Raw genomic sequence first — 27,086 nt, 5'->3', positions numbered from 1 at the left:
ATGCATGCAGTTAAGTAACAGTAATAAAATTTTTATGGAATTGTAACCCCTTATTTTATTCGTTACCCGAGAAAAATAATCAGATTACAGTTACTCTTGCCAGTTCAGAGAAGTGGGTTGACTTGCAGCCTCAACTCTTTCAGAAATTGTGATTTATCCTCCAATTCACTTCGGCTTTTTGCTGTCATTATTACTTTGTCTCTAATTTAAAGCGGCTTCTAGGACAGAATAGTTTATGACATTGGTGCCATAATTTAACTAATCATATGTTAAAGCCACTGCACAATCAGAGATGGTCAGACATGCTGCCCTCTAGTCTTCATTTGTTGGACTTGCAGGTTTTCTGTCCTCAGCGGACAAGAGATCCACACTTCAGAGTAAACACCAATAAAGTCTTATTGTCCTCCACCTTTTGACCTCCTCTTGCCCCCCGTCACCATCTCTGTTTAGGGGTTAATGCCCATGAATGAAGGGTGAGTTCAGGGAAGATCTGCTCTGTTGCTCCCTGCAGTGGATCGACTTGAGCTGATTCAGCTTCTATGAGCTGCAAAGAGAGATGGATGAGTTTTTGGTATGTGTCCATCTTGATAGATGAGTTGATGCACTGCGTCCAGCTCAACAGGTCGCACCAGTCACATCACCACTGTACTGTCCTGAAGACGTTGAGTAAAAACAGGCAGCAGATGTTAGAAAGGACTGAGTGGGAGAGTAGTCCCACTTAAATTTTATAACTTAAAATACAACCATTAGATGTAAAGGAACACATTTCAAAATGTTGGTTTAGTGGTATAACACCAGCAATAATAAAAAAGTTGGTTTTGTTCAAAGTCAAGCTGTTGAACAATCTATATCTAGAAGATATTAGATGCTCATATTTATGTTGTTTAAAAATTTACATTTTACACCTTTTTGTTGTTCCATTTGGGTCTTAACTGCCTTTAAAACCGCTTAAAAAACATGTAGACGTTTTCTCTTGGATATTAGTTAAAGTTTTTTGGTTTATGGAAAATGAGCCATTTCAAAAAAACCTTTGGAATGTAACGTCACAAATCAGCAGGCACAACCCCAGTGAAACCAGCGGAACTCTGCTTAGCAACCGTAGCAGAGTTCCGCCCATTACCTAGCAACTGCAGCAGAGTTCTGCCCGTTACCTAGCAACCGCAGCAGCGTTCCGCCCATTACCTAGCAACCCAAGGAGAACTCTAGCAGGTTTGTACAATGTCTGCTGTAAAAGACAAGTGATTTGTTGTTGACTCACCAAACAGAAACCACTTGCTGCTACAACGCTTTCATGTGTTGAGTTTGGGGGCGGGGCCAGCAGCAGCTTATTTGAATTTAAAGTGACAAATACATTCTAAAACGGCTCATTCCAGAAGGAGCTCAACATAGACAGAACTGAATAGGCTGAAATCTCATCATCTAAGAAGGATTTTGTACCAAAACTGTGATGAACATGTTTTGTAAAACCCAACGTCTCCTAACCTGTTCAAGGAAGAATAATAGGTCACCTTTAATGTTTGCTTTAAGCATTAATACTACAAAAAAATAAGACAACCTCTTGAAATCCCTGTCTCTTTGTTGCTCTGTTCTCATTTGTCTTTTTCTTTCTCCTTTTTAGAGACCGATGTACATCTCTTTTGTCACTAAGGCCATTCTGTGGGATAGAGGAGGCTGCCACCACACTGTAAGTTAATCTCTTCTGTTAAAACAACATAGCAAATCGTATACACATAGTAACAAAAAACATTTTTATAGTTTCCCTTTAATATTATTGTTATGAACTCTGTTAGAAAATGATTTGAATGTTTTGATTCAGTAATCTTAACCCAGACATTTCCCTGACCTTAACTATTATATTTGAATTTATTTATTTCAAACTGTTTTTTGTTTTTTTTTTAAAACAAGAAAACAAGCAATCAGTAGAACAGAGAAAACATGTGCATAAATAACCAAGAACAAGGTAATTTGTTTACCACTTTTATGTTTGAAAGGGAGTAGGAAGAAGTGAACACTCATTTAATCCTACCCTTTATCAATTTAATAAAATATATTACATAATGACTCAATTATTATCAAAACTTTGTTAAAACCAAGTTATAATATCCATGTGCTAGTCTAGACTATTCCTACCTTTAACCTTAACCAAAACCTAATTCACACGTGACCCCTGACCCTTTAGGACTGCATTAGGACTGGTCTTTGGTCTCCATTAGGCCTCCATTAGTTTAGTAAATACAACAGAAATGGTTCTAAATATGGTGGCTAACCAAGTACACACACACAGACTCAAACTCCCAGTCTCCACCTCTTCCATTTGCTAAAAGGAGGCTGGGAGTGGATGCACCATCATTAACGGCTACGTTTCCATGGTTACCTTAGAGCCGCGTGGGCCGCCTTCCTGTCTCGGCCTCTGGTTCTGCAAACAAAGTTGTCAGACAAAGTGGCCCGCTTGCTCTTCCAGCCTCATTTACATCCTGAATTGCTTTCTGCATTCAGAATCTCCACCAGCCCCGTTATCTGACATTCTGCCGCTTTGCTGCGATCCAGCTGTACCTCATAAATCAGGAGGAGCATTGTGACTGTAGAAACGCTCCTGTCATACAGCGACACGACTTCTGCAAGGGCGTCGATGTCTAAACATGGAGGAGGCCAACGAGAGGCTTTTCACCCAGCAACCTGCTTTGTGCTGGCAGCTGAAGTTCCTCAGGGAGAAGCGATGCAAGTAGGAATACACAAACAATGCAGAAGTTCACCAATTTAACCCTGAGCAGCAAATGATCCTTTAAAGAGCAAAACACTGAATCCGAACCGTGAAATCTGGGTTTTCAGCACAACTTACAATAGCTGTGTCTCCGTTAACAATAAAACTACAAAAATAAAATCACTAAATGGAAATACGCCAACTTTGACTTCATTTTTTTTCTTAAAAGTTTCTGCACATTAGAAAGAGCTTTCATTTAATTCATCTTAATATTTTTTTGACTCCACTGAACAGTAAAGATTTATTAGCTAGCTAACATATTTGGACGTTTTTGATCAACTTTTATTATTTAGAGAATTGTAATTTTCTAAATAATATCTACTAAACAATATGACTCAATAAAACCTATATTTATTTTCTAAATATAAAAATATATTTTCAAAATATTATTTTTAGATAATTTATTCTCTAAATATAATATTTTTATTTAGAGAGAATAAAAATATTGTCTCTAACAAGGTTTGGTTTTCTTTAAAATAAAACCTACCAAGGTTATGTAAATTAACCTAAACTTGTTAAATTAACAGTCTAATTAAAATATTTGAGAAGATATTTCTCAAATATTTTCTCTAAATATTTGAGAACATATTAATATTTCTATCTTTTTAGAAACTATTTCTCAGGAAATATATTTTCTAAATATTCAGAGAAAATATCTAATTATAATTGTGTAGAGAAAAAAACATTGATTTATTTTCAATGTAGCCAAAGTGAACATCTAAATGTTTACTTTATAAAGTCTGAAATACAAACTATTTCCGTGTGATTTCTTTTTCCACACTTTGAGTAAAATTCAAAGTTTCTCCAAACTTTCCCTAAATCAATCCGCTCAGCAGAGAAAACAGCTTTAAGGGTTCAGCTCTGATGACACGGTAGTCAGCAGATTTGCTGAGAAGTCCCAGCTAAGTGAATTAGAGGCTCTTCCAGAGGAAGGCATTTCCAGCAGTGACAGTACATTGGACCGCACTTTCTGCAGACACCCATTACCACGGCGTGGGCTCCTCTGGGCCCTCGCAGGCCCCCAGGAAACGGGCTGACCTCCTGGCGTCAGGCAGCCCACACGCTGTCCTCACACAGCCAGAACTGGCTAATGTCATTACGGGCCTGTTTGTGCTCAACAGCTCCCTGATTGAGACGCACAAGTGGCGCTGCTCGATGAATGTAGGAAGTCTATTAGTTACTCCGAGTCCCAGATGGTCTGCCTTGCGTGTGCAGCCCCCCTCCTCAACCATCCACCCACCTCCAAAACACATAAGCATCGATAAGCAGACACACACGCATGCACACACTTAATTACGCTGCCTCAGAGTGAACCCTCTGACAGGCGGACGGCTATGAGCAAAGACAGAAGTGTGTCTCTGTCCCAGAGGCTGCAGGGACAGAGAATTCTTCACAGAGCTGATGCACAAGAAAGCCAGGCTTACGGCCTAACAAGGTTAAACCCCTGAAAAAGAGAGACTTTTTAAAACATGGAGATTTGTGTTTCTGTGGGGTGTAATTGGCTTTGCTGCAGGGACGGAGGGGGCCGCTGGCGAGAGGCAATGTGGGGGCCAATGACAGTGGGGAGCATTGTGGAGTCCGGTGGATTCAGGGGGGTAAATCTGATTATCAGCTCGTGTCAGAAGCCAGGCTCAGATGCAGCTTAGCACTCGCAGAAACTTTCTACTTTCAATAGAAAGACAATGAGAGTCGCAGAAGCTCCTGGAAACCGTTAATAACATTAAAAAAACACCAATGACAAACATCAAGATGCACCAGTCAGACTGGTTTCGTGTTAAAAGTTGGATTCACTCCAGTCCTGTTTGGTTCGCTTCAGTCAAACTTCTGTTCGTCTGCCCAGAAAGTCCGGTTCGTTTTCCCAGAAAGTCCGGTTTATGTGCCCAGAAAGTCCGGTTCATTTGCGCAGAAACTCCGGTTCGTTTTCCCAGAAAGTCCGGTTTATGTGCCCAGAAAGTCCAGTTCATTTGCGCAGAAAGTCCGGTTTGTTTTCCCTGAAAGTCTGGTTTGTTTTCCCTGAAAGTCTGGTTTGTTTTCCCTGAAAGTCCGGTTCATTTGGGGAGGTGTGAACACGCAACAGAACTCTGGTCCACCTAAAAGTCTAAATATTGGTGAACTGACCACATTCAAACCACATTAACATGTGGTTTGAATGCACATGTGTATCTCTAGCTCTCGGTCTTTTTTCTTCATCTATCTTTGTCTCTATCTCTCTCCATCTATTTTTATCTCTCTATCTCTATCCTTATCTCTCCATTTCTTTCTCTCTCTCTATCTTATTTTGCTCCACATTTTGTTTTTGTTCAACTTTTACATTTTTTAAGTTATACATCCAAAAACCAATAATAATAGAAATGAATCACAGTTTTCATGTTTTTTGATTAAACTGCTGGACATTTAGTATAAAATGATGCTCAGTCCTGCTGTGCAGAAACCCAGCTGTTCACATCTGGCCTCAAACCTCCTTCATCCCGATCATCCTGAGTGATGAGGAGGCGGCGGGGGGACGAAGAGCGTGGACAGGCGCGTCTCTTGTTTGCTCGTTACTTCTCCCTCTTAACATCACAAGAATGCAAATCTTTAAACCCTCTGAAAAAGAACATGGAGGGATTTAAGAGCTGATCCTCGCTGTGTCAGTCTGACGGTCTCCCTCCTTCTTCTGCTCCTCCTTTCCTCTGAAACATTTTCTTTCTTTTTTTTTTAAGCGAGTGGAGCTGAACTTTGTTTAAGATTAAGCTTAAATCCAAGACAAATAAAAGCCAGTGGGCCATTTATTACGACTGTTTGTCTCTGAATGAGTCACTGGCACCACAGATTTGGGACAAACTGGTTTTCACTGGTTGATGTCCACATGGTTTTATTTACCTGCTTTTATTTCCCTGGAAGATTTCCTGAAGTTTTGCTTCTTTTTTTACTTTTAGAGGAGCCAGGTTTTCTTTAAGAACTTGTTTTTAAAGTAATTACTTGTATCAACACAAGGGGGCAGCAGTGACAAGTTATGTTATAAAATACTGTAAGTGAAGAACTATACCCCCAGATGGTAATGAGTTATCTCTGTTTTGAATATTATGTTTATATTAATTTATTTTAAAAAGAAACTCAATTTATTCATATTTATTTATTGCTTTGAATTCTCTCTCAGCATTTTAAAAAAAAACTTTTTGCATAATTTCTTGAAGCTCGATCTCCCTTTATTACTCTTTAATTAAATACAAAAATAGCATATTATATAATAGTATGTCCCCAAAAGTTATTATGTATTTTTTAATGAATTAAAATATTAAATATTTTGGTTATTTAATACAGTTTTACTTTAAATTTTTTTTATTTAATTACTATTGTTTTTTGTTTTACTTTTCAATAAATACTTAAATGTCAAACCAAAATTGTCCAGAAATCTAATTAAAATATTAAAGACAAGGTGGATTATAAATAAAAGTGGTAATAAATGCAGAAGTATTTTAAAAAGTATACATGCAATTATTTATTTTTTTTGCTATTTTTTGTTTAACTATTGTAGTATTTTCACAATCATGTTATTTCTTACAAAGCATCATTTCTTGAATGACATTACAATGTAAATAAAAAAAGTTTCAAACAAAATTGTCCAAAATTTTCCTATGAAAATTGGAAAAACAAGGTGGATTATGAATAAAAATTTATTTTATAAATATTTTTTGCTATTTTCTCTATATTATCTGTTTGTTGCTATTTTTATTTAATTACTGTAGTTTTTTCCACAAAGAAAGGAATTACATTGCAATAAATGAAAAAATAAAATTGTCCAGTTAAGATAGGAAAAGACTAGGTGGATTATGCATAAAACTGGGTTTAAATGTTTTTTATAATGTTATTCTTTGTTTTGTTTATTTATTTTTTTTTCTATTTCTTTGGTGCTATTTTTATTTAATTATTGTGGTTTTTCCACAATAGAGTTGTTTCCTAACTAGTAAAAAAATTTTTTTTATGAAATTTGAATAAATAAAAAAAACTTGAAACCAAAATTTCCCAATTAAAATGGGAAAAGACAAGGTGTGTTATGAGTAAAGGTGGTAATAAGTGCATTTTATAAATATATTCTTGAGGTTATTCTGGTTTTTTTATCATTTCATCTCTAGATATTTGAATAATTATCATAAAATGTTTGTATTTAAGCCGCAGGTCCATTATAACCGGGTTCGTCGTGCCCCAGCTGTGTGTCCTCGATTTCTGTCCCACATGAAGGCTCGTCCTGAGGACTTCCACCCTCCTTGTTACCTTAACAATAATCACCAGCAGCAGCTTCCGTCTGAGGGGAGGATGCAGAGTTTTAACCTTCCTCCTGCCTCACAGACTGACTTTCTTCTGGGTAAGTTGATTAAACCATCTGGTGCTTTTACACCAGCAGCCTCTCATTTCTTTTGTTCTCCTCTGAGCAGTCAACACGGAGGCCTCCAAGCCCGTCACTGGATCTTAATCCCTGTCCCCACAGCGCCGCCCTCCTGGTGGACCTCTCTCTCCCTCTCTCTCTTTCTCTCTTTCTGTTGAAATCAGTTTTCTGCCGCTCCTTTCAGATGTGAAGGTATTTTTCCGTGCTCACACCTTCGGTCCCCAGTCGGACGCTGCTTTCCTGTGTGAAAATGTGTGTGTGTGTAGCAGAGGGAGGGCGCATTTCTCCGCTCTGAGGTCCAACACTAATTATTCTGCCATATGGTGGCTGGCTCCCTCACAATCATCCTTGACCCTCCTCCCTAAAGAAACGTGCTGCGCCCAATGCCATGGCTTTGCACTCTGACACATGTCATTCATATGCACATTAGTACACACACCAGTTCACATTCAGCTGTGTGTGTGTGTGTGTGAGAGCACAACAGATGGGAATGGCAGGGTATTGGAAACAGGAGTGCAGAAATGTGGCCTTCACTGCGTTGACTCCTCCGATAGATATTTTAACAATTTTATCAATACATTCTGGCACAACCGGCCCTTCAGATTTTTGATATGGCTCAAAATTACCACCTCAGCTTTAAATAAAATAGATTATATATAAAACCTTAAGACATTTGAGTAATTATGAAAAGGTTCCTAAACAGTGTAAACAAATATTTGTTTTGTCAGAGTTTATTCCTTTTCTATAGTCTCAATCTATCAATTAAACTCAGTTTATTTCATGAACTTCATCTTATTTCTGGTTGTATTTGGTCTGTATGTCTTCAGCAAAAACAGAAATATGGATTTATGGCACGTTTTTTAGTACTTACACCAATTATTTACAGATAATTTGCCAAAAAATGTAAATGAAAGGTATAAATATTCAAGCCTTGAAAACACTGAAAGTCTGGAAAAGCAACGTTTCCTAAACCTGTGTTGAGAAACGTTGCTTTAATGTTTTAAGTTTTTAAGTTTTAATGTCTGCGCTCTCTGCCGCCCTCAGTTCTGATTACTCTGGTGAATATGGAGTTGGGAAAGTGGCAGCTGCTGCAGTGGGGCGAATTTTTCACTGCTTTTGTTAGCAGGCCGACCCACTCAGCAGGGAAACAATGTGTGTCCTCCCCAAGTGGAGAAAAGTGTGAATGAACAAGGCTGAATATCACAACCAGTGGCTCTCTGCTTCTTTGGACTGTTTTTATTTACATATTTTTCCTAAAATGTGTTTAAAGGTAATTCCAACACTGGTGGAGGACGGAGCGGTGATCAAAGTGTTGATTTGATGAAGAGAAGAAACTACGCTGCTGTTCTTCCTCGTCTACAGATCCCTCCAACTCCACCTGTATCCCCATCTAGCTTTGGTCCGACTCCTCTCCAACCCGACTCGCCGCACCTCGACCCCAACATACCAGAAAGCACCCCAAGCATTATACTAACTCCTGAAACACATCCATCTCCTGTTCCTCCTCGCGTTCCCCCTCAACTTGAAGAAAACGTAACTCCTGAAAGGGAAACTGTCTTTGACTCAGTTCCACAGGAGCCGGACTGCGATCTTAGCCTGAAGCCTTCCGGATCGTCATGGTTACCATCGCCTACATCGCTCTCGTTAGAGTCTCTTTCGCATTTACGTCATCCATCTTCCACTTTGTTCAGTCGGAGCATCAACCTCTCCAGTGGCAGGACCAGCATCCTCAGCGATATCACTGCTGGTAAACCTTCACATCAGTATGCTAATGCTAATGGTAACGCTAATGCTCTTTTTGGATTCTGATTTATCTGTAATGAGTCATTTTGAATGATAGTATCCACATGTTTCATGTAGTTTAACATAAAGCATATAGTTTTATGTCGCTAATGCTAATGCTGAATGAGCATTAGCATATTTATGCTAATGCTAATACTCCTTTTAGGTTCTGATGCATCCATGCCTGGTCATTTTGAATGATGGTAGCGTCATGTTTTATGCACTTTAATATAAAACTTAGTTTTATGTAGCTAATAATAAATTAGCTTTGTAATGCTAACATTGGGTTCTGATGCGTCCATGCCTGGTCATTTTGAATGATAGTATTGTCATGTTTAATGTAGTTTTTGTAAAACTACATAGATAAATGAGCTAAATGAGCATTAGCATTTTAAGTAATCCATCTTTCAGTTTGTTCAGTCGGAGTCAATCAGTATGCTAATGCTAATGCTTATTGTGGATTCTGATAAATCCATGCCTGGTTGTTTTGAATGATTAATTTACTTACAACATGGGAAAATGTCTTGATGTAAGTGACATAATCTCCTAATTAAACTGGAACTTTATAAAATAAATATTAAGGAATTATTGACTATAAAAATCTTACTGAAGGTACTTATAAGTTAATTTTCTCTCATTTGAAGTGGACTAAGATATTTTCACTAGAAACTAGACAAAAATGCTTATATTATAAAGTCATAATATTGTCATTATATTATGGGTTTATTCTTGTAATACTAGAACTTTATTTTTAAAAATATTCTTTGCATGGTCCTAATACTTTACCATTTTGTTTTTCCTCTTAATTTTGAAGTTGGAAAAGCTTCTCTTAAATATTTTTCTGCTTGATTTGCAGCAGATTTTCTGGACTCCCGTCCTGAGACGAGCGTTGGTTCCTCCACATCGGATCTTCCTCCAGTGATTCAGTCACCACTGGCTTCTTCCTCTCCAACAGAATCAACCTTTAAACAACCATTAAAGAAATGCAGTTATAGATCTACTTCATCGCTCCCCGAGAAAACGTTTGATGAATTTCACCAACCACACTCGCCTTATCCTGCACCAGTTCCTACATCTACATCAGATAAACCGCAAAGCATCAAACAAATGACAGAATTTACAGAAAACATCGACCAGGAGACATCGAAGGAGGATGTCACCAGTTTATCTCCTGATAAAGAGCTGAATGAACTCAGGCCGGTTCCACGTTCTGGATCAGGACCAATGTTGAGCCCGTCTCCTCCTCCATCCCGGCTTGATTCACAGCACTGGCCTGTGCTGCCTCCCATCTCCCCAAAAAGAGGTAAAAAATGAGCTTGAACATAGCTGGACGTCAAAGATTGAATCCAAAATGAATCTTCTGTAAAAAAACAAAAACAAACTGCTTTTCTTTTTCCGGCATGTCAGGGATGGAAAAGATGAAAAGCTGGTACCATTTGATTTTTTATTGTTGTTTAAAGGCGTGAGGCCCCAACAGTTGAAGTCAGGAGTTTCTCCTGCTCAGCTTTGGTTCCCTGGATGCTTTCTCTATTCTCTAATCCCTGAGAGGGAGACGTGTTGCCGACGGTCATAAATCCACACTGACCGCTGCACATCGCTGAGCCGAACCGCCACAATGGAATACCTCGGTGGCTTTCCTGCGGCTGCTAATTTACCGTTCCCAATGGGGATAAAGGACTGGGCCAGTGACATCTGACTTCTCCGGGAACTTTATGAAAGAAAGCAAACAATGTGGAAATTGTGTGGGGATTTTCTCCTTTCTGTCAGAGACGTCTACTGTTCTCTGTGTGGCGCTGTACTGCAGGGGGGCCGCGCTGCATCGCAGCCCGCTGTTCTCTTCACAGCAGACACAGAGCGAGTGTCACCAGTTCATTTATTTCTCTGCAGATGGAGGCAAGTGGAGTTCAGAGAGCTCGCAGCGTGTGAAGCTCAAAGTTTATTTGCAGTTTAAACATGGGTTTCAACAGCTGCTGCACAAAGGATCAAATTACAGTCATCAGTTTGAAAAATTATAATTTCAAAGGAGAGTTTGGATGCAAATCATATTGCCATCTATTTGTCCATTTTTCCTTTGTCCATCCTTTAATGTGTTACTCGTCTATGTTCATCTCAGGTCCAGTAGGTTGACTTCACAACACATGTAACAACATAGGAAATCAAGTTGGTGGTTAACATCAGTCCAGCAGCTTCTGCCTCCATACATTTGATAACATGCAATAAATAACCCTAAACAAACTACAAAGCGATGGCTCCCAGTTAGCAGTTGTGAAATTAAACTTATTTAAAATGGAAATTAATAATAACAGTCAAAATCATACAAAACAGTGTATATGATTCAGTTTGTCCAAAATATAAATTAAGATATATTTGTAAGTAAACAGACCTGATCCTAACACTGTTACCAACGGCAACATAAAAAAGGGGGAGGAGCTGTCGGTTACTGGTTGCTATGGTGACCACCAACTGCCAAGAGCAGAATAACAGAACTTAAAACTCCCAACAAATGTTTGAAGAAACAACTTGTTGACTAAACAACATAAATTCAAAGAATAAAAGAACACGTTTTGACAAACTTCACATCTATAATATTGTTAAAATAAAACCACTGCAAAATTATCAGGTTTCTCTGATTTTACTTCTTTTTAAAGGTTTATGTTTGAGTAATATGAACATTGTTCTTTTGCTCTATGAACTACTGACAACATGTTTCTGAAATTTCAAGCAAATATTTCATATTTATTTGCAGGAAATGATCAAAATAACAAAAGAGATGCAACGGTTTCAGACCTCAAATAATGCAAAGAAAACAAGTTCATATTCATTTAGAAACAACAATACTGATGTTTTAACTCAGGAAGAGTTTAGAAATCAATATTTGGTGGAATAACTATGAGGTTTTCAATGAGGTTCAATGGGATCTTAATTTTTTCCAGAACTGTATGTCCTTCTTTGCATGCATGTTTTTCTATTCAACCATCCGTCTACTTGTCAACAAATTAGCTGCTCCTGGCCACCCACCCAACTCAACATTTTCACTCACACATGAAAATGGCTGCAAACAGATGCACACTTACACATCCGAACATCTTTGAAAAACAAAAGTAAAGCCTCCTGCACAACCAAGAAGAAAACAGCAAGTTGTATTTGAATGTGCAACAAAATTCTTGTATTTTTCAGCAGCCATTAAAACAACATTTAATTTCCCTTTGTGATCGATCGAATTGAATTGTCTGGCACATGCAGTGGTGAAACCAGCTGACCAAATGTGCTGGAGCTTAGCTTGGGGCCCAGCTTGGGCTCGGCCGGGGTTGCTAGGTAATGGTCCATTGTGACTACGCAATCAAACAGGCTGCAAACAGATGTGCAATTGTACAGTTGTATAATTGCACATCTGTTTGCAGCCTGTTTGATTGCTCTACTTAGGCTCTTTGAAAAGCAAAAGTAGAGCTTCCTGCACAACCAAAAAGTGATCAAGTGCTTTCTTGTGGTTGCTAGGTAACAGGCTGTGATTGCTAGGTAACGAGGAGTGCATCCTGATTTGTGAAGTTACATTCTGGAGGTTTTTGAAATGGCTCATTTTCCAGACAACAGAAAACATCTCGGTGTTTTGTTAATCCTTTGGACTGTTATTGAATCAGTAGAGACTCAAACGGAAGTACAAAAACGTGCAAAATTTTGCTTAATAGGTAACCTTTAATAAGAAAATAAAATGTTGATTGTGGGGATTTTTAAGGGTTAGGTGTCCAATGTAATCTGAATTTATTTTGTTTTATAGCGTCCTTGAAAAGCAACACGTCTTCCGTTGAGGTTTTCTCAGAGAGTATTATCCCGACCCCAAGCTGCCATGTTTTCAACACCAAAATCCAGAGTTTGACTTTCTCCAACAATAAACCAGGGTTCTGTCCTGGCATGACCCGGCCTCTCCTCTCAGGCCCTTTCAGCCCGGCGAATAGAGGCCTACAACCGCACAGAGGAGGCGTTGTCCTTCCAACCAACCCCCTTAACCTCCCCGAAAAACTCAGTTCAACCCTCTTTGCCTGAGACTGACAGCCCAGTTGACAACAGCAATATGCTTTGAAGTGTCAAGTCAAGTCCTTCCATTGTCTGCCTGAGTGGAGCGGCAAGTCGCTCGAGAGCAACGCCGTTCGCATACTCCACTTCCTGTTGGAGCGCGGTTCGCCTTTCCTTTTAGAAACTGGGTATATATTACCCTTTTGTCCGGAGGAAGCTGTTCTGCATATCTAATGTATGAAAAGCCTCAACAGGTCCTTTTCACTGCAACACAACACACGCCTCGCAGTGACTGTTTCACCAACTAATCCTCCGATTTCAAAACCAGGCAGCGAGAGAATAGCGTGAAATCGTTTCCTTTGAGTCAGGTGTAAAGTTATGAGGCTGATTTTCTTACAAAGCCGTTAGCATGGGGGTATTTTCATTCTTAAGGAACAGTTATGCTTCTGACTTTATGGTTGTGTTAAGTAGCTGCTTTTGCCATTCATTTAGATTAATTCTTACCGCTCTCTGATTTTTTTTTTAATTAAAAGTTCATCAGTTCTCTAAGTAATCTCCTTTTTAAAGAATACTTCAAAAATACAAAATCTTACTCAGTATTTTTTTTTTTCCTCCAGAGGGTCTTTTTGTGGGCTCTAGTGTCCCTTATATGACAGTAGGCTGACAGGAAAGGGGGAAGACATGCGGCACACGTCAGCTGGGTCCGGGAATCGAACCCACGACTGCCGCATCGAGGACTGAAGGCCTCCAAATGTGGGTCATGCTATCCCCTACGCCACCACAGCACGCCCCATACTCAGTATCTTTTTGTCTAGTTTTTACTGTAAAAATCTCAGTATTCTGCTTTTACTCTCTCAATTTGTTCTAAATATAATAATATTGTTGTAGCAGTTCAGCTATGAACAAGCGCCGATGAAGGTTATAAAAGTTAATGTTTGTACACATGAACTCTTACCAAAAATGTTTCTTCTAGCTTCTTGTGCAAATAACTTAGTTTAAATTTAAAGGCAACTTTTAGCAAGATATTTGAGTTTGTTTTAAGTATTTCTTAATAATGATTTTTAAACGGTACAAAATTATTTCACTTATAACAAAATATTTTTTTTCATGTTATAAGTGAAATATTCTGCCAGTGAAACCTGTGCTTTTTCATCAATATTAAGGAATTATTTACTGTAATAAAAGGTTTTCTAAGTTACTTAGAAACTAGACCAAAACTATAACGTTTGTCATTATATGTAGCAGAAATTGAGAGAGTAAGAGTTGAGTCAAACATGTCCCACGCTGTGTGTTTGCAGGTTTCTCTGCAGCATCAGGCTGTTCTGAGATCAGCTGCAGTCAGTCTCAGATGTTTGATGAACTGGAAGTCATCGCTCCTCTTTCAGCTTCCTCATTGTCTCTGGATCGACCATCCGACTCGTCAGACTCTCCTCGCTCACCTGTCACAGGTAACGCTCAAGGATTATGAGCAGCAACTAAGAATCTGTCTCCCTGTAGGATTATTTCACCCTAAATGACAGTGCTATCCTACAAACGCTCAGTCTGAAATAAAGTTATCTGGGCCTTTTTTCATCTGAATATATTACAATCATGTTTCTCTCATGACCAGAGTTCCCCTTTTCCATTAAAATTTTGACTTTCAGCAACTGGCAGATGTTCACTTTAGAGCGCAAAATTAAAATAAATCATACCAAATTAAAATTCTAAAAGACTTTATCGATTCCAAAGGAGAATTACATGCAGCCTGGATGGTTTTCATTGTAACATGAGAGTTAAAACTGCAGCTTATTTGGACGCTTGGACTGTTTTTGTTTTCTGGCAATGAAAACGTTAAAATGTGTGACGGAGAGCAGGTGTTTTGGAAATTCAGCCATTATAAATTTTAATGTATATGAATAAAGACAGCAGGAGAGAATAACATTCATGCAAAGTAATTGAATAAGCTATAAACTTATTATTTGTACTTTATCTTTTCAGTGAAATATAAGAAATGGAAGATGTTGGAACTGTGGACTTAGTTGAAAATATTGGTGAACTGTAAACATGAATGAATCGATTTGAACCTGGGTGAACTAGTTCTTGTTACGGTCAAAGTGGCAGAAAATGTAATTCATGTATTTCACAAAACTGCAATGGAAACACTTTTTTCTCATCGCACGAGTCGCGATGAACAACCGGATGTTACTACTGGTGGAAAGACGAAGAAAACGACAAGGTGGTTGGAGGATGATGTTTTTAGTGACTTATTTTTTCACAAACTTAAGATGCAACTATAATTGCATTTCTTAATCAAATAATGTCATAAAATTCTGTTTTTTTGACATTAGCAGAATATCGAAAGTGTTTTTTACTGCTAGCTCTGATGGGTTTGTTGTCTTATTTTAATGTAACACATTTGAAACTGAGTCGGTTCTAGTCACGCCTACATTTTCTAATCTCTTCGTCTTTTGGAGCTTCATTTCCAAAGCAAATGTGCGCAAAAATTTGTCAATATTACGCTAATGTCAAAAAGAAAACACAATTTTGCAGTTCCTGTGTTTCCATTAAATAAGAAACGCAATTAAAGTGATGATATGACTGTAAAGAAACCTCAACTTCAGAACTTTGAATGTTTGAACGACAATGAAGAGAATATCCATTTCTGTCATTGGTGTGAAAATCTGGATAAACTCACTAAAGAGCTGAAGCAAAGTCCAAGCATCCATCCATCCATCCATCCATCCATCCATCTATCCATCCATCCATTTTCTGTTCACCCTTCATCCCTAATGGGGTCTGGAGGGTTGCTGGTTCCTCTCCAGCTACGTTCTGGGCGAGAGGCGGGTTCACCCTGGACAGGTCGCCAGTCTGTCGCAGAAAGTCCAAGCAATGAGGTATTTTAAGAAAAGACTCAAAATGGTTACTATTCAAAAGTAAAAGGATGAACTGTGGTGATGAATTTAGCTGGGAATTACAGCACTGTGGATGACTTGGGCAACTGGGTGCAGGTTTGTGTGTGTAAATATATGTGGGTGTGTAAATAGGTAATTATCATTTATGTATATATGCAGGTAGATGCGTATGTACTTATAGGTGTACATATAAGTACATATTACTTTCATCTGGTTCAGGAAATATTATTATTATTATTATTTTATTTATTTATTTTTTGGAAAAGATGCTAGAAACAGGAAGACTATTTATGTTATGAATTAATGAATGGAAAAGGGTTATGAAGTTGAACTTCATCATGCTCCTTTTCAGGCTTACAGTCACTGAATAAGTGGTGTATTTACATGTATCTGAGGATGTCAGTTTGATAGTAAGGTATTGTATTTGCACGTAGAAACATGAAAGTCTTTATTATTATTATGTTTTGTTGGTGAAATATCTGCCTGAAATAAATTATCATCAAATCAAAGTCACACGAGGATGAATTTGTTCACACGTCGCTCCATCATCCTCCAATTACTTCCTCTTGTTTTCTTTGTAGTTTCTGCCACTAGTAACATCCAGTTTTGATTATGTGACTCATGTCATCCAAAAAAATTATTTCCATTAGTTTCTTAAAACCACTGCATCCTGGCGCAAAAACGGCATTTTTTTTAATTGGCATGTTTCCATTGATTATATTTATATTAATTTTATGGTCACTGGAAACGCAGATTTAGATGCCTTCACTGGATCATTTTTCTGTGCAGCACATCTTCTACAAGCTCAATTGTTTTGATACAGCCGCTAGCACCAAAACTTTTGATCAAAAACAAAACCTTTTTTAAAAATTGGTGAATTTCCTGTCAGCGAATTTCTTTTAGAAACGTCAAATTGCTTAATTACGTGGTCCGTGGAAATGCAGCGAGGGATCTGCGTGTCTTCGGAGACAGAGATGGGTTTATGTGATGTCTCACTCTGCCGGCTCGTTTTATCGGCCCAACAAAGCTGACGTGACGTGGTGTGTGTGTGTGTGTGTGTGTGTGTGTGCGTGTGCATGTGTGTGTGTGAGTCCTGGAGGAGCTTCTCTCAGCTGCAGAGAAAGATATCAGCCAGTGAAGACTTCCTCCACCTCCCTCAGAGCCTGCTAATCCCTGACAAGGTGTTTAACCTGACCCAAACCGCCGTATGACCCCCAGAGACCTTTGACCCCTGAGGAAGTGGAGTGATAAAGATCTGCTCTGGGTTTTGGCCAGAAGCTCTTCTAAATGCGAGTTAACGCTCAGATTTTTGTCACGCTGATGGAAAGCACAGCTTAAATCTCTGTAGGATTTTACATCATCAGCGCTGAAAATGTTAAAAATATTTAGTTTGTGAGGAAAATCAATCAGAATTCTTCCCACATACAAACAATTAACAAATTAGTTCATGACGCATCAGATCTGTCAACATTTTTAATAATGTGCGACTTCTGTTTTGCCATCTGCATTGATTACCGTAATTTAGTTTTATTTCTTGTACTTTCTATAAGAATTGTGTTGTAGTTTTCTTTGTGTAGTTAAGAAATTTTAAACTTGTTTTATTTCTGTAAACTGTTTTTATCAAGATAAATTTTTTATTGTCCAGGAATAACAGATGGAAAATAGTTTTTGGACTAATTCTGATACATTTAAAATAAAAATTAATGTGCATTTTCCATCCATACCAAAAAAATTAGTACATTTTAATTTCAAAGGCTGTTAAAAGAATCTGCTTAAATGTTTTATTTATACTAAGTTGTGTTTTTTAGCTTTATACCTGAATAATTTTAGGTCTTTTGTAAAATCATTTTGACTTAAACGTATGTGTACGTTATTTAAATTTTATTTGATAAACCATTAAAAGGTATTGCACATTTATAAAATGGTAGAAAAGACACATTATAATACTTCTAGTTAAAATGTTGCATATATTTAACTTTAATTACCGCTTTTGTCACGATTCCTCTAATTAAAAAAACAAAGTCGCCTACACTTGTGTGTAAATCCTCTCAGTTTAGATCCAACTTTTCTGTTCAAAAACATTAGAAAGCACAAAGTATCCCGAGAAAAAAGAATCAGGAAGCAAGCAACTTCTTCCTGGATAAGCTCCTCCTCCTTCCACCACACGACCAATCACAATGCAGGAAGTCATCCAATGTTTTTGGAAGATAAACTGCAACACCAATCTACAAGCATGTAAAATGGTGCCCCAATTCTCAGAATTTTCATTCCACAAATTGGACTGTTTTCCATCCACCCCAAAATCCAAGACCGCCCTGGGCAACCGCCCCTAGAGCCCTTATAAGCAAAAGCAATCCTGTTTAAAGTTTGAGAGTTTGAAGAAGATGACCTAGTGATGGCAGCATCATGCTGTGGGGATGACTTTCTTCAGCATGGACAGAAAAGCTGATTTGATTGGATGGGAATATGGATGAAACAAAATCCAGCTAAATCCTCAACCATTATTGTGTTAGAATGGCCTAGTCAAAGTCCAGACATAATGAGCCATCATTAGTTCAGGTGTGTTGAACCAGAAGGACTGACTGAAAGGAGCTGAAAACATTTGCCCTCCACACATTTCAGAATTCTGTTCTGAAACCCATTTTCTCCATTTTAAATAAATCTAACATAACTGGGTTTTACACTGAAAAAACTGAAGTTTGTGTCTGTAAAATTAAACATATAAATAAAAAGGTAGAGAAAATTCTGTCAATTTCCAAAGAAAAGTTTGTGAGGAATTATTTATAGCTTTTTAGAAGTAATTTATTAGGAAAGAAGGATGAGTCGTGACGTTTCCACGTCTCTGTGGGTGGCAGCAGGTTTACGCGTTACTCAAACAGAGGATTAGTTATTGATCAGCTAAAGTGTTGGCCAATTGTTTTCCAATCTGGTGCGCTAAAGCCCGGCCTAACTGAAAGTGTGTCGCGCCTCATTGTGTTACCGCCGGCGTTATCCCTGGGATTTCCTCCCAACGACTGCAGCTCCTCTTCCTCACCTGAAGGATTACTTTACAGGTCTGACTTCCCAACTGAAAACACACAACCAGTCAACAAGTGTGTGTGTGTGTGTGTGAGAGAGACCTGAGTCGGGACAAACTGAACTTTCCTCCGTTTGATGTTCATGGATGTTACTGGAAGGTGTGTGTGGACGTGTGTGTGTGTGTGGGCGTGGGTGTGTGGGCGTGTGTGTGTGTGTGTGTGTGGGCGTGGGTGTGTGTGTGGGCGTGTGTGTGTGTGTGTGTGGGCGTGTGGGCGTGTGTGTGTGGGCGTGTGGGCGTGTGTGTGTGTGTGGGCGTGTGGGCGTGTGTGTGTGTGTGTGGGTGTGTGGGCGTGTGTGTGTGTGTGTGGGCGTGTGTGTGTGTGTGTGTGGGCGTGGGTGCGCACGCACTTTCTGTGAAATCCCCTCAGATTGCTGCTCCACACCCAGCATGGACCTGGGATTTGCATGGGCCGGGAGCCACAGTGTCACTGATCCGCTTTTAATTGGGTGTGACGGAGAGAACTTTGGAGCCTCGGGGGGGCAGAGGGGTAGATAGGGGGGCAGAGGGGTAGATAGGGGGGCAGAGGGGTAGCTTCTCTGCATCAGGGTAGTTTATCAATTCTGTTGAGTTTTACAACAATTTTACGATTTAGATTAATTTATTTTGTTTTTCTTTCTTGATTTTTTTCTGGAAAGATCTGACAGTTCATTCATCCATCCATTCATTCATCCGTCCATTCATTCATCCATCCATTCATTCATCCGTCCATTCATTCATCCGTCCATTCATTCGTTTTTCACTCTAGCACCATTTCACCCTCCAGATTTCTCTTTTCCCTTTTATTGTAAAAACTTTTCCAACATGTTGAATTCAGTCGTGTGAAAATCTTTGGTAAATTTATTCACCTTCATTTGTTTTCCTGTTTATTTTGTGTTTTTGAGTTCTAGTTTCTCGTTTCTTCCGTGTAGATTTGTCTCCAGGCCTCGCGGCGCTCACAGTGGGCTGCGACTCCGGGAATCTGGGCTCCTTATCCCGGGTCCAGCTGCTGCTGCTGGACCGGCCGGTACCACAAACCGACCTGGACGAGGGATTCTCCCCGGTCCAGGAATGGTCTGACCTGACGTCGCCGTACGAACTCCCAGAATGCATTTCACCAGGTAAACACAGCCAGGATATTCTGGAAAAAACAAAACAGAATTTAATTCTGCACTAAATCTGAAATCTGAGTTTTTCCTTCCTTGGACGTGTCAGTTAAAACATAATGTCCTCCGTCCCTGACTTGCTACTTTCTGACAGTTTGAAAAAGATCGTTTGATAAGCAGAAACCGTCAGTGACTTACCTGGAAGCCGTCAGACAGGTGTGTCTTTGTTTGTGTCTAAAAGTGTTTGAGAAAACACAACTGACCTCCAGAAAAGGGGAAAAACGAAACTCTGCGTTCTCTTTGAGACCAAGCGACGTCTTTATGACGCTGAGCGGCCTTTCCTTTTAACGACCGACCCGCCGCTGCGAGCTTTAACTGTCCCAAAGGTGTGGCCGCTCAGGTTTACTGGGATGTCAGCCAAATTATTAAACCGCTGGAGTGGAACATTAACTGGGGAAGCCCGACCCGGTTGCAGGAGGCGATTTAAACCAATCACAGCACACGTAACGATGGATAGGAGGCGAAGAAGAAGAGTGCGGATCGCTCAATTAGCTCATCGTCTGTCGTTTAAAGGCTGATAAGGAGGCAGAGAGGAGATAAAAAGCAGAAGTTTGAAGGTTCACAAGCTCTGCAACATCAAAAAATAAATCAGAGGAAATCATTTGGATGTTTTCTTTCCTCAAAGTCATGTCAAACTAATTTTTGTTTTGGTCCAAATTAAGATCATGAATGCTCTTAAAGGGCCAGTTGTGTCGAATCTATTGATAAAATTTGTTCACTAACTGTCAAAATATCAATGAATTCTTAAAATTAAATATTACTGAACATTTTTCATGATTCTTTTTCTGATTTTTTGCTATAAAAAAATAAGTGTTTCTGGTAATAATTTGGAAATATTTGTTGACTTATAAATCACAGACTATAATCTGACATCAGTTAAGGCTGAGGCAGCTGTTTTGAACAAGTAAGAAAGTTTTTGACAACTTTTGAGAAAAATCTGCAATAAACTCCTTAATGTAATTTGGCAGTAAACAGAAAAACCTGTATTGATTTGACTGATAAAATAATATTTAAGCACATTAACGTCATAAATCAGTTATTTTTATTTCAATGTGAAAAGATGTTTAATATTTTTTCATTTTAAGAATTATCTGGATATTGATGATAATCATAACATTTTAACATGTTGTAATTTAAATAATCTGCAGATGGAGCAAGTATTTAAAAATGTGTAAAAAATCTAAACTTTTTGCACATACATCAAAAAACAAACCAGTTTGGTGAATCGCTTCCTTTTGCAGAAACATTTTCTATAAAATATGTGATAAAAAAATCAACAAAGTAGGTGAGTAAAATGTGTTTTTGTTACTTTGAGGCACTGGCAGGATATTAAATGGTCTTTGTAATTTTCTTTTCAGCCATGTATGAATATTTACAGTGAGCCTAAATGTGTCTGAATTCACTGGAAGCTCATTTTTCCTCTCAGGCTCCAGAACAATGTTTGCAGCTGGCATGCTTCTGCAGACAGGTGCTGCTCTGTTGCTCCTTTTTCTGCCATTATTTGCTCTGAGATTAATAGCCATAATTGGGGTTACTACACGACATTACTCATATCTGAGCACACACATTCGAGTACAAAAGACAAATGTGTGTGTCTGTGTGCGTGCGTGGGTGGGCGTGTGTGTGTGCTGCAAACACACAATCACTTCCTCTGGCTGCAGCGTCCTGATGATGATGTTTTCGCTGCGGTTTTGTCAGGTCATTCAAGGCCTCTCACAGCTGGCAGCGGCTCTGAAAGGTGCGACTCTGCAGGGAAACTCCAGGAGAATAAATCGGTGAGCGACTCTGCCTCTTTAAGTGGAGCTTTTCTCCTCTTTTTTTTCATCTCTCGCTCCACAAACACTCCAGGAAATTAACTTCTATCATGAAGTAACTGCAAAAAATGCATGTCAGACGAGTCAAAGTGTTTAATTGAGAGGTAAACACACCGTTCTGCTTGTTCACAGAAATCGATTTGATGCTTAAGTACTATTTAATCAATCAAATTAACGCTATTTTTATCTCTTTACTGAAATTCCACCAGTCAGCCCAATTTTTGTACAGAAATTTAAGTAAGATCAACAAATCGCCACACTTTTTTGTTCAAGTTTATAGCAAATTTTCCACCAAAATGTTAAAAAACTATATGGTTTAGGTGATAACTCCCAGATGCAGGTGGCAGTGTTTCTTACTTTCACTCCATTGCTGCCTCAGCCTTACATGAGGTCAAGTTTTTGTTCGTTATCGACATGGCAAGTAACAAAAATATCATATAGTTTCTTGCTAATATTTGTAAATCAGCCTCATAAATCAGATATTTTGATTTCAATGTGAAAAGATGTTTAATGTTATTTAATTTTAAGAAGCACTTATCGAATGCTGACACAGCTATTATTAATCAACAGGTTTAAAATCATGACTAGAATGTGGCTCAAAATGAAACTGAGTTCGACTCCCTGCTTCAGGAAGCAGCTCCAGCAATAAGGTGGGGAGGGGTCGCTCCCCGTGCTACTGTGGAATGGATTCAGTTTCTCCATGTTGTTTTAGATTAATCTCCTCTTTATGACAGAGGAGAGAGAGTCTGAATGAGGCTGTAAACCCCCAAGACGCAAGAGCAAGAGGAAGGATTCATACGTTCATAAATCACCTGAGGAGCCACAGCTGCAAACGATCCACAGGAATCTGCTCAACACTTTGAATCAAACTCCTGCCCAAGTGTGAAACAGCACTTTTATAAATTATCGCAATGCTAAATATCATGAAAAAAGCCTTTTCACACTGAGGTTGCTTCAGCCAAGTGGTTTGAAAAACTCTTCCGTAAAGTAGTGTTTTTCAAATGTAGCTTTTTTAAAAATTATTTCAAATACGGTGATTGTAGATAATGTACATTTCCACCTAAAAACGTTTTCTAGAAAAAAATAGCAAACCGTCTGAGTTTCAAAAGACAAAAATTTGCTAAAAAGTACTCTGAAAGTTTAAGATTATTCTAGGAAATTTTCTAGAAAAAAAAAAAAAAAAATTCTGACTTTGAAAAATAAACATTTTCTAGAAAAAACAAGTGCTTTTTCTGAGTTTGAAAAGTAAACATTTTCTATAAAGAAATTCTGAAATTTTAGATTATTCTCAGAAATTTTGTAGAAAAAACAGGAAATTTTGTGATTAAATTAAAGAAATTTCTAGAAATAATTTCTGAGTTTGAAAAATCTAAATTCTTCACCTTTTGAAACTCAGAAATTCCCTCTTTTTTTTATTTTGAGAATAATCTCAAAAATTATTCTAGAAAATATTTCACTTTTCAAACTCAGACATTTCTTTGTTTTTTTTTTTCTAGAAAATGTCCATTTTTACTCAATTTACTCTTTTATTAATATTTTCAAAGCTCCTATTACACTGTCATAATAAACGGTCCTTTATTTCCCTTTATGTTTATTTATTAAAACACACTCCTATGTCGTTCTGGCAGGTTATTGCATGAATAACCTGCTCTGGGTTTTCATTCAATGCTCAATAAAACGTCTCTTTTTGCTATTTAAGAACGGGATTGGATTATTTCTTTGATTTTTTTAAAAATGTATTTGTGATGTTATATAAAAAGGCTGTAGAATGTGCCATTTTTTTGTCTGTCAGATCAAACCCTGAACGCGCTGCAGATAACGTTTGTCCGGCCTGAACTTGTTGAACGTTTTCTCTGTTTTCGGTCAGAACTGGTCTGAAGGAGGTTCTGTGTCTCCGTCTTCCTGGATCGCCGACCCGAGTCCGTCGCTGGAGACACTCCGATCCTCTGATTCCTCCCTCCTCTCCAGTAGGTTTCCTGTTTGTTTCAGCCTTAAAACACGTTCATCACCGTGTCGCCTCAGTGCTGCGGCTGCCGCTGCAGAGCTTAACAACAATACTTAATCAATGCGAGAAACCATCTTCACCATTAGCGTTTGATCCGATAAAAGCCCGGTGGGTCCCTGTCAGCCCGGAGCCTTTGTCCCCTCACTGCCAGCGCTGTGTTTGGTGTTCTCTTGCCTCCGGTACACTTAAGCCCGCTAATCCTTGCAAGGGCCAGCTGGCCTGTTGAGCTGGCTGCAGATTCATGAGCAATGGGTCTGAAGCGGCTTTTAAAATATGAACCCTGGAAACCTTTATCTGACCGTTACCACGTCCTGCTGGTTTTGACTCTAATGATGCGTAGCTCGCTGTATTTCTGCGTCCATCAGGCTTCAGATGGATGTGTTGGTGTCAGTCTGTAGTGCAGTGAGGCAGAAATGCTGCTTAGATGTTTCTTCACGAAGCCAAGGTCGAATTTATTGCTCAAGTAATAAAAATGCATTCGATTTAGAGATGCATTGTGACAGATCTATTCAGTGTAACTCTATGCTTTTTGCTGTGTTATTTATTTTACATCATATTTTTATTGCAGTTTCTGAACCATTTGAAAGGTTTGTTTCACCAGTTTCTTAAACTATGAAAACCTGAAGAAGGAGACTAAAGGTGCTTCTGACCGTTGACCTTTTAGAGGTCAAAGGCATGGTCACCCTCTGGAAGTGGGGTCATCATCAGGGCATGGAGAGGTCAATCTGGAGGTCGTGCTGCTGCTAAACGACCCCCAGGCTTGTCTTTGTATGGAACGGTGAGGTTTGTAATGCAGAGTCAAAAATGTTTAATTGCTACAGGATCTTAGTCTAACAAATTTAGCTGGACAATAAATTGTCCCAAAATTTATTGCGATAAACAATAATAACGTTGTTTTTTTTAGACCATTTTTTAAGTGATACACAATAATTAACATTTATCCTCTCAGAGACCAATAAACTTTAAGAACTTCTTCACATTGGAACTGGAAGATAATTTAAATATCCAAAATAAAACATAACAACCAAAAACAATAAAGTAGCGTAAATAGAAACAAAACAATTAAAATTTAGTTCAGTTTATTTATTTAGCACCAATTTACAACAAATGCCGCCTCAAGTCACTTTGCAGAAAAAAATCTAAACAAAAACTGGGAAACAGGAGTTTAATAGAAATATATTTTTTGGGAATAAAAATGTTTTCTGACTTGATAGTCCGAAAGATTCAGTTTGATTTGGGACCAAAATTGCAACATTTGTTACATTTTCATCTGATTGGTTCTCTTTCTCACTGCATTCAAACTAATTGAAAAACCTATTCTCCTCCTCACCTGTGGAGGCGCTGCACCAGGAACCACTGAAAGAAATGACACAAAAACCTCAGAAAAAAACATGAACCCAACTTTCTTCATTACAAAATGTAAATATAAATGGAGTAGCGTCAGATTTTAGCGGCTGTAGGATTTTTCTTTTGTCTTTGGCAAAAGATCAGCAGATATTTCTAATTTCTTGCATTTGGTTTGGTTTTATTTACCCAGAATACCTTGCACTTTACTCTACTTCCTGCTTTTGGAGCAGTCTCCGATTGTATTGACATTTGAGCCTCACCAAACCGAGATTTGTAGTTGGACCAGGTTTCTCTCTTTTAGAGTTTGATTGTACATTCAAGCCAAACTTTTAGAAAAACAAACTACGGTTTGACTGAAGCGGACCAAACATGGCGGACGTGAATCAACCGTAAAGTTTTTTTCCAGCCTTTATTTTCCTTCACCTGCCCTTTAACAGCCAAAAAATGTGTCAAATTTCACTTTCTTCCACACTTTTCCAGACTCCTGATGAAAAACTCAAACGGTTTTTGAGGCAGCTTCTTCTTTCTTGTTTGTCGTTAGCATGAGTCGCCCATTTCTTCGGATCGATTGAGTTTCTCCCACCAGAACCGCTTTGCTCATCAACCATTCATAGCTGGGTTAATCCCTCCCCTCGTATTTGTTTTGCGGTTGTTAGTCCTCAGTCACTCGGTTTAGCATTCAGCTGCGTAGCTAAGGCGTTAGCGTCTGAATGAACGTAGCGATAATCTGAAATGACCCTGCCAAAGGACAGAGATGATTCTTGCAGAGATTAGCCATGTAGCGAGCAAAGATCGTTTCCCCCCAGCGGACCACACACTGGCAGAGTGTCTCTATTGTTTCCAATTCACCGCTGCTTCGGATTCACAGCTTATTGTCTCGGAAATCCTCCAACATTTCCCCAAGAACCTCAGACTCAAGGCCTTTGATTGGCACTTGTCAGGACTGATAGAGAGGGTGACACGTTGGAGAAAGGCGTCAATGAAGAAGGCCTGAAAGAAAAATCCGCTACCCATGAATAATAACCTGCAGGATTTTCTCTTTTTACTCCTCCTTCCTCCTGTTCTGCCATTAAAGCCGTTTGTCTCGCTGATGCTCGTCCTTTTCTCAAACACGCAAAAGTCCAGCCGTTTTGCCTCTGCCTGGTGCACTGGATGTTAAAGGGTGTTTTTGTTTGGGGGGTTTTTTTGTCCCTGGTGGCCTTTCTGAGATCAACGAGGGGATTTGACTCGGCCACTTGCAGCCAAATCCAGATATCTGCTGTGCTGAGATGCTGTGGTTGGTATGGCAACCCGCTTGCTGTGGTTTTAGATGAGCTCTTGTTTCCAGCTTGACCCGACCCGCAATCACTGCTGTGCATTCATGGATTAGGCCGTGTTGGAGGTTCGGATATAGGAGGGCTTTGAAAGAAAGGTTTCAAATCCTGAATAATTTCAGTCAGAGCCGAAATCAGCGGTAAACGTCGACCTGCTTCATTTGAATATCCTCTGAAAAGCTGATGCTGCTTTTGTTTCACTCATTTTTAACAGACATTGAATAAAACTTTGAATAAAACAAAGTTTTTATTCCATAATCTCACACAGATCATTTTTATGTATTAAAAATGTTTTGTTTAAAAAAGAAATTTAAAAATATTCCTTTTGCTAACCTACAAAGGAGTATTGGGACCATACTAAGAAAAAAATAAAAACATATAAATATGAGAATACAATCATAATAATACTTAAATTTCATTCATAATGGTCTTAAAAAGGTCTTAAAACCCTGAGGTTTGAAATCTTGAAGTAAGATTTGGAAGCATATTATAAATAAACAAACAAAATCAGATAAAAATGTGCAAGTGAGCTATTAGCTTTTAGCATTTTTGCTCTGCAGCAGAGAATGAAAATT

At 38.6% G+C, this 27,086-nt stretch overlaps 1 protein-coding gene across 8 annotated transcripts in view; it reads left to right on the top strand.

Annotated features, from left to right (window-relative positions):
• Nucleotides 1-27,086, top strand: part of LOC122826239 — a 75,850-nt gene that overhangs the window by 26,850 nt on the left and 21,914 nt on the right. For 6 of the 8 annotated variants that reach the window (XM_044107838.1, XM_044107837.1, XM_044107835.1 and 3 more), the window contains 8 exons: nucleotides 1,619-1,684; nucleotides 6,914-7,106; nucleotides 8,398-8,874; nucleotides 9,766-10,212; nucleotides 14,219-14,368; nucleotides 19,799-19,987; nucleotides 21,731-21,807; nucleotides 23,714-23,813. In XM_044107838.1, the coding sequence (XP_043963773.1) occupies nucleotides 1,625-1,684; nucleotides 6,914-7,106; nucleotides 8,398-8,874; nucleotides 9,766-10,212; nucleotides 14,219-14,368; nucleotides 19,799-19,987; nucleotides 21,731-21,807; nucleotides 23,714-23,813 (1,693 nt within the window). In that variant the 5' untranslated portion in view covers nucleotides 1,619-1,624. Of the gene's footprint in view, nucleotides 1-1,618; nucleotides 1,685-6,913; nucleotides 7,107-8,397; nucleotides 8,875-9,765; nucleotides 10,213-14,218; nucleotides 14,369-19,798; nucleotides 19,988-21,730; nucleotides 21,808-23,713; nucleotides 23,814-27,086 lie in introns of those variants that run through there. The other 2 variants (XM_044107840.1, XM_044107842.1) reach the window with 2 other exon arrangements.

This window comes from Gambusia affinis, linkage group LG23 (assembly GCF_019740435.1).
Source record: "Gambusia affinis linkage group LG23, SWU_Gaff_1.0, whole genome shotgun sequence".
NCBI lineage: Eukaryota > Metazoa > Chordata > Actinopteri > Cyprinodontiformes > Poeciliidae > Gambusia > Gambusia affinis.
The sequence above is the reverse complement of the archived record's forward strand: the minus strand, read 5'-3'. Positions and strand labels throughout refer to the sequence as shown.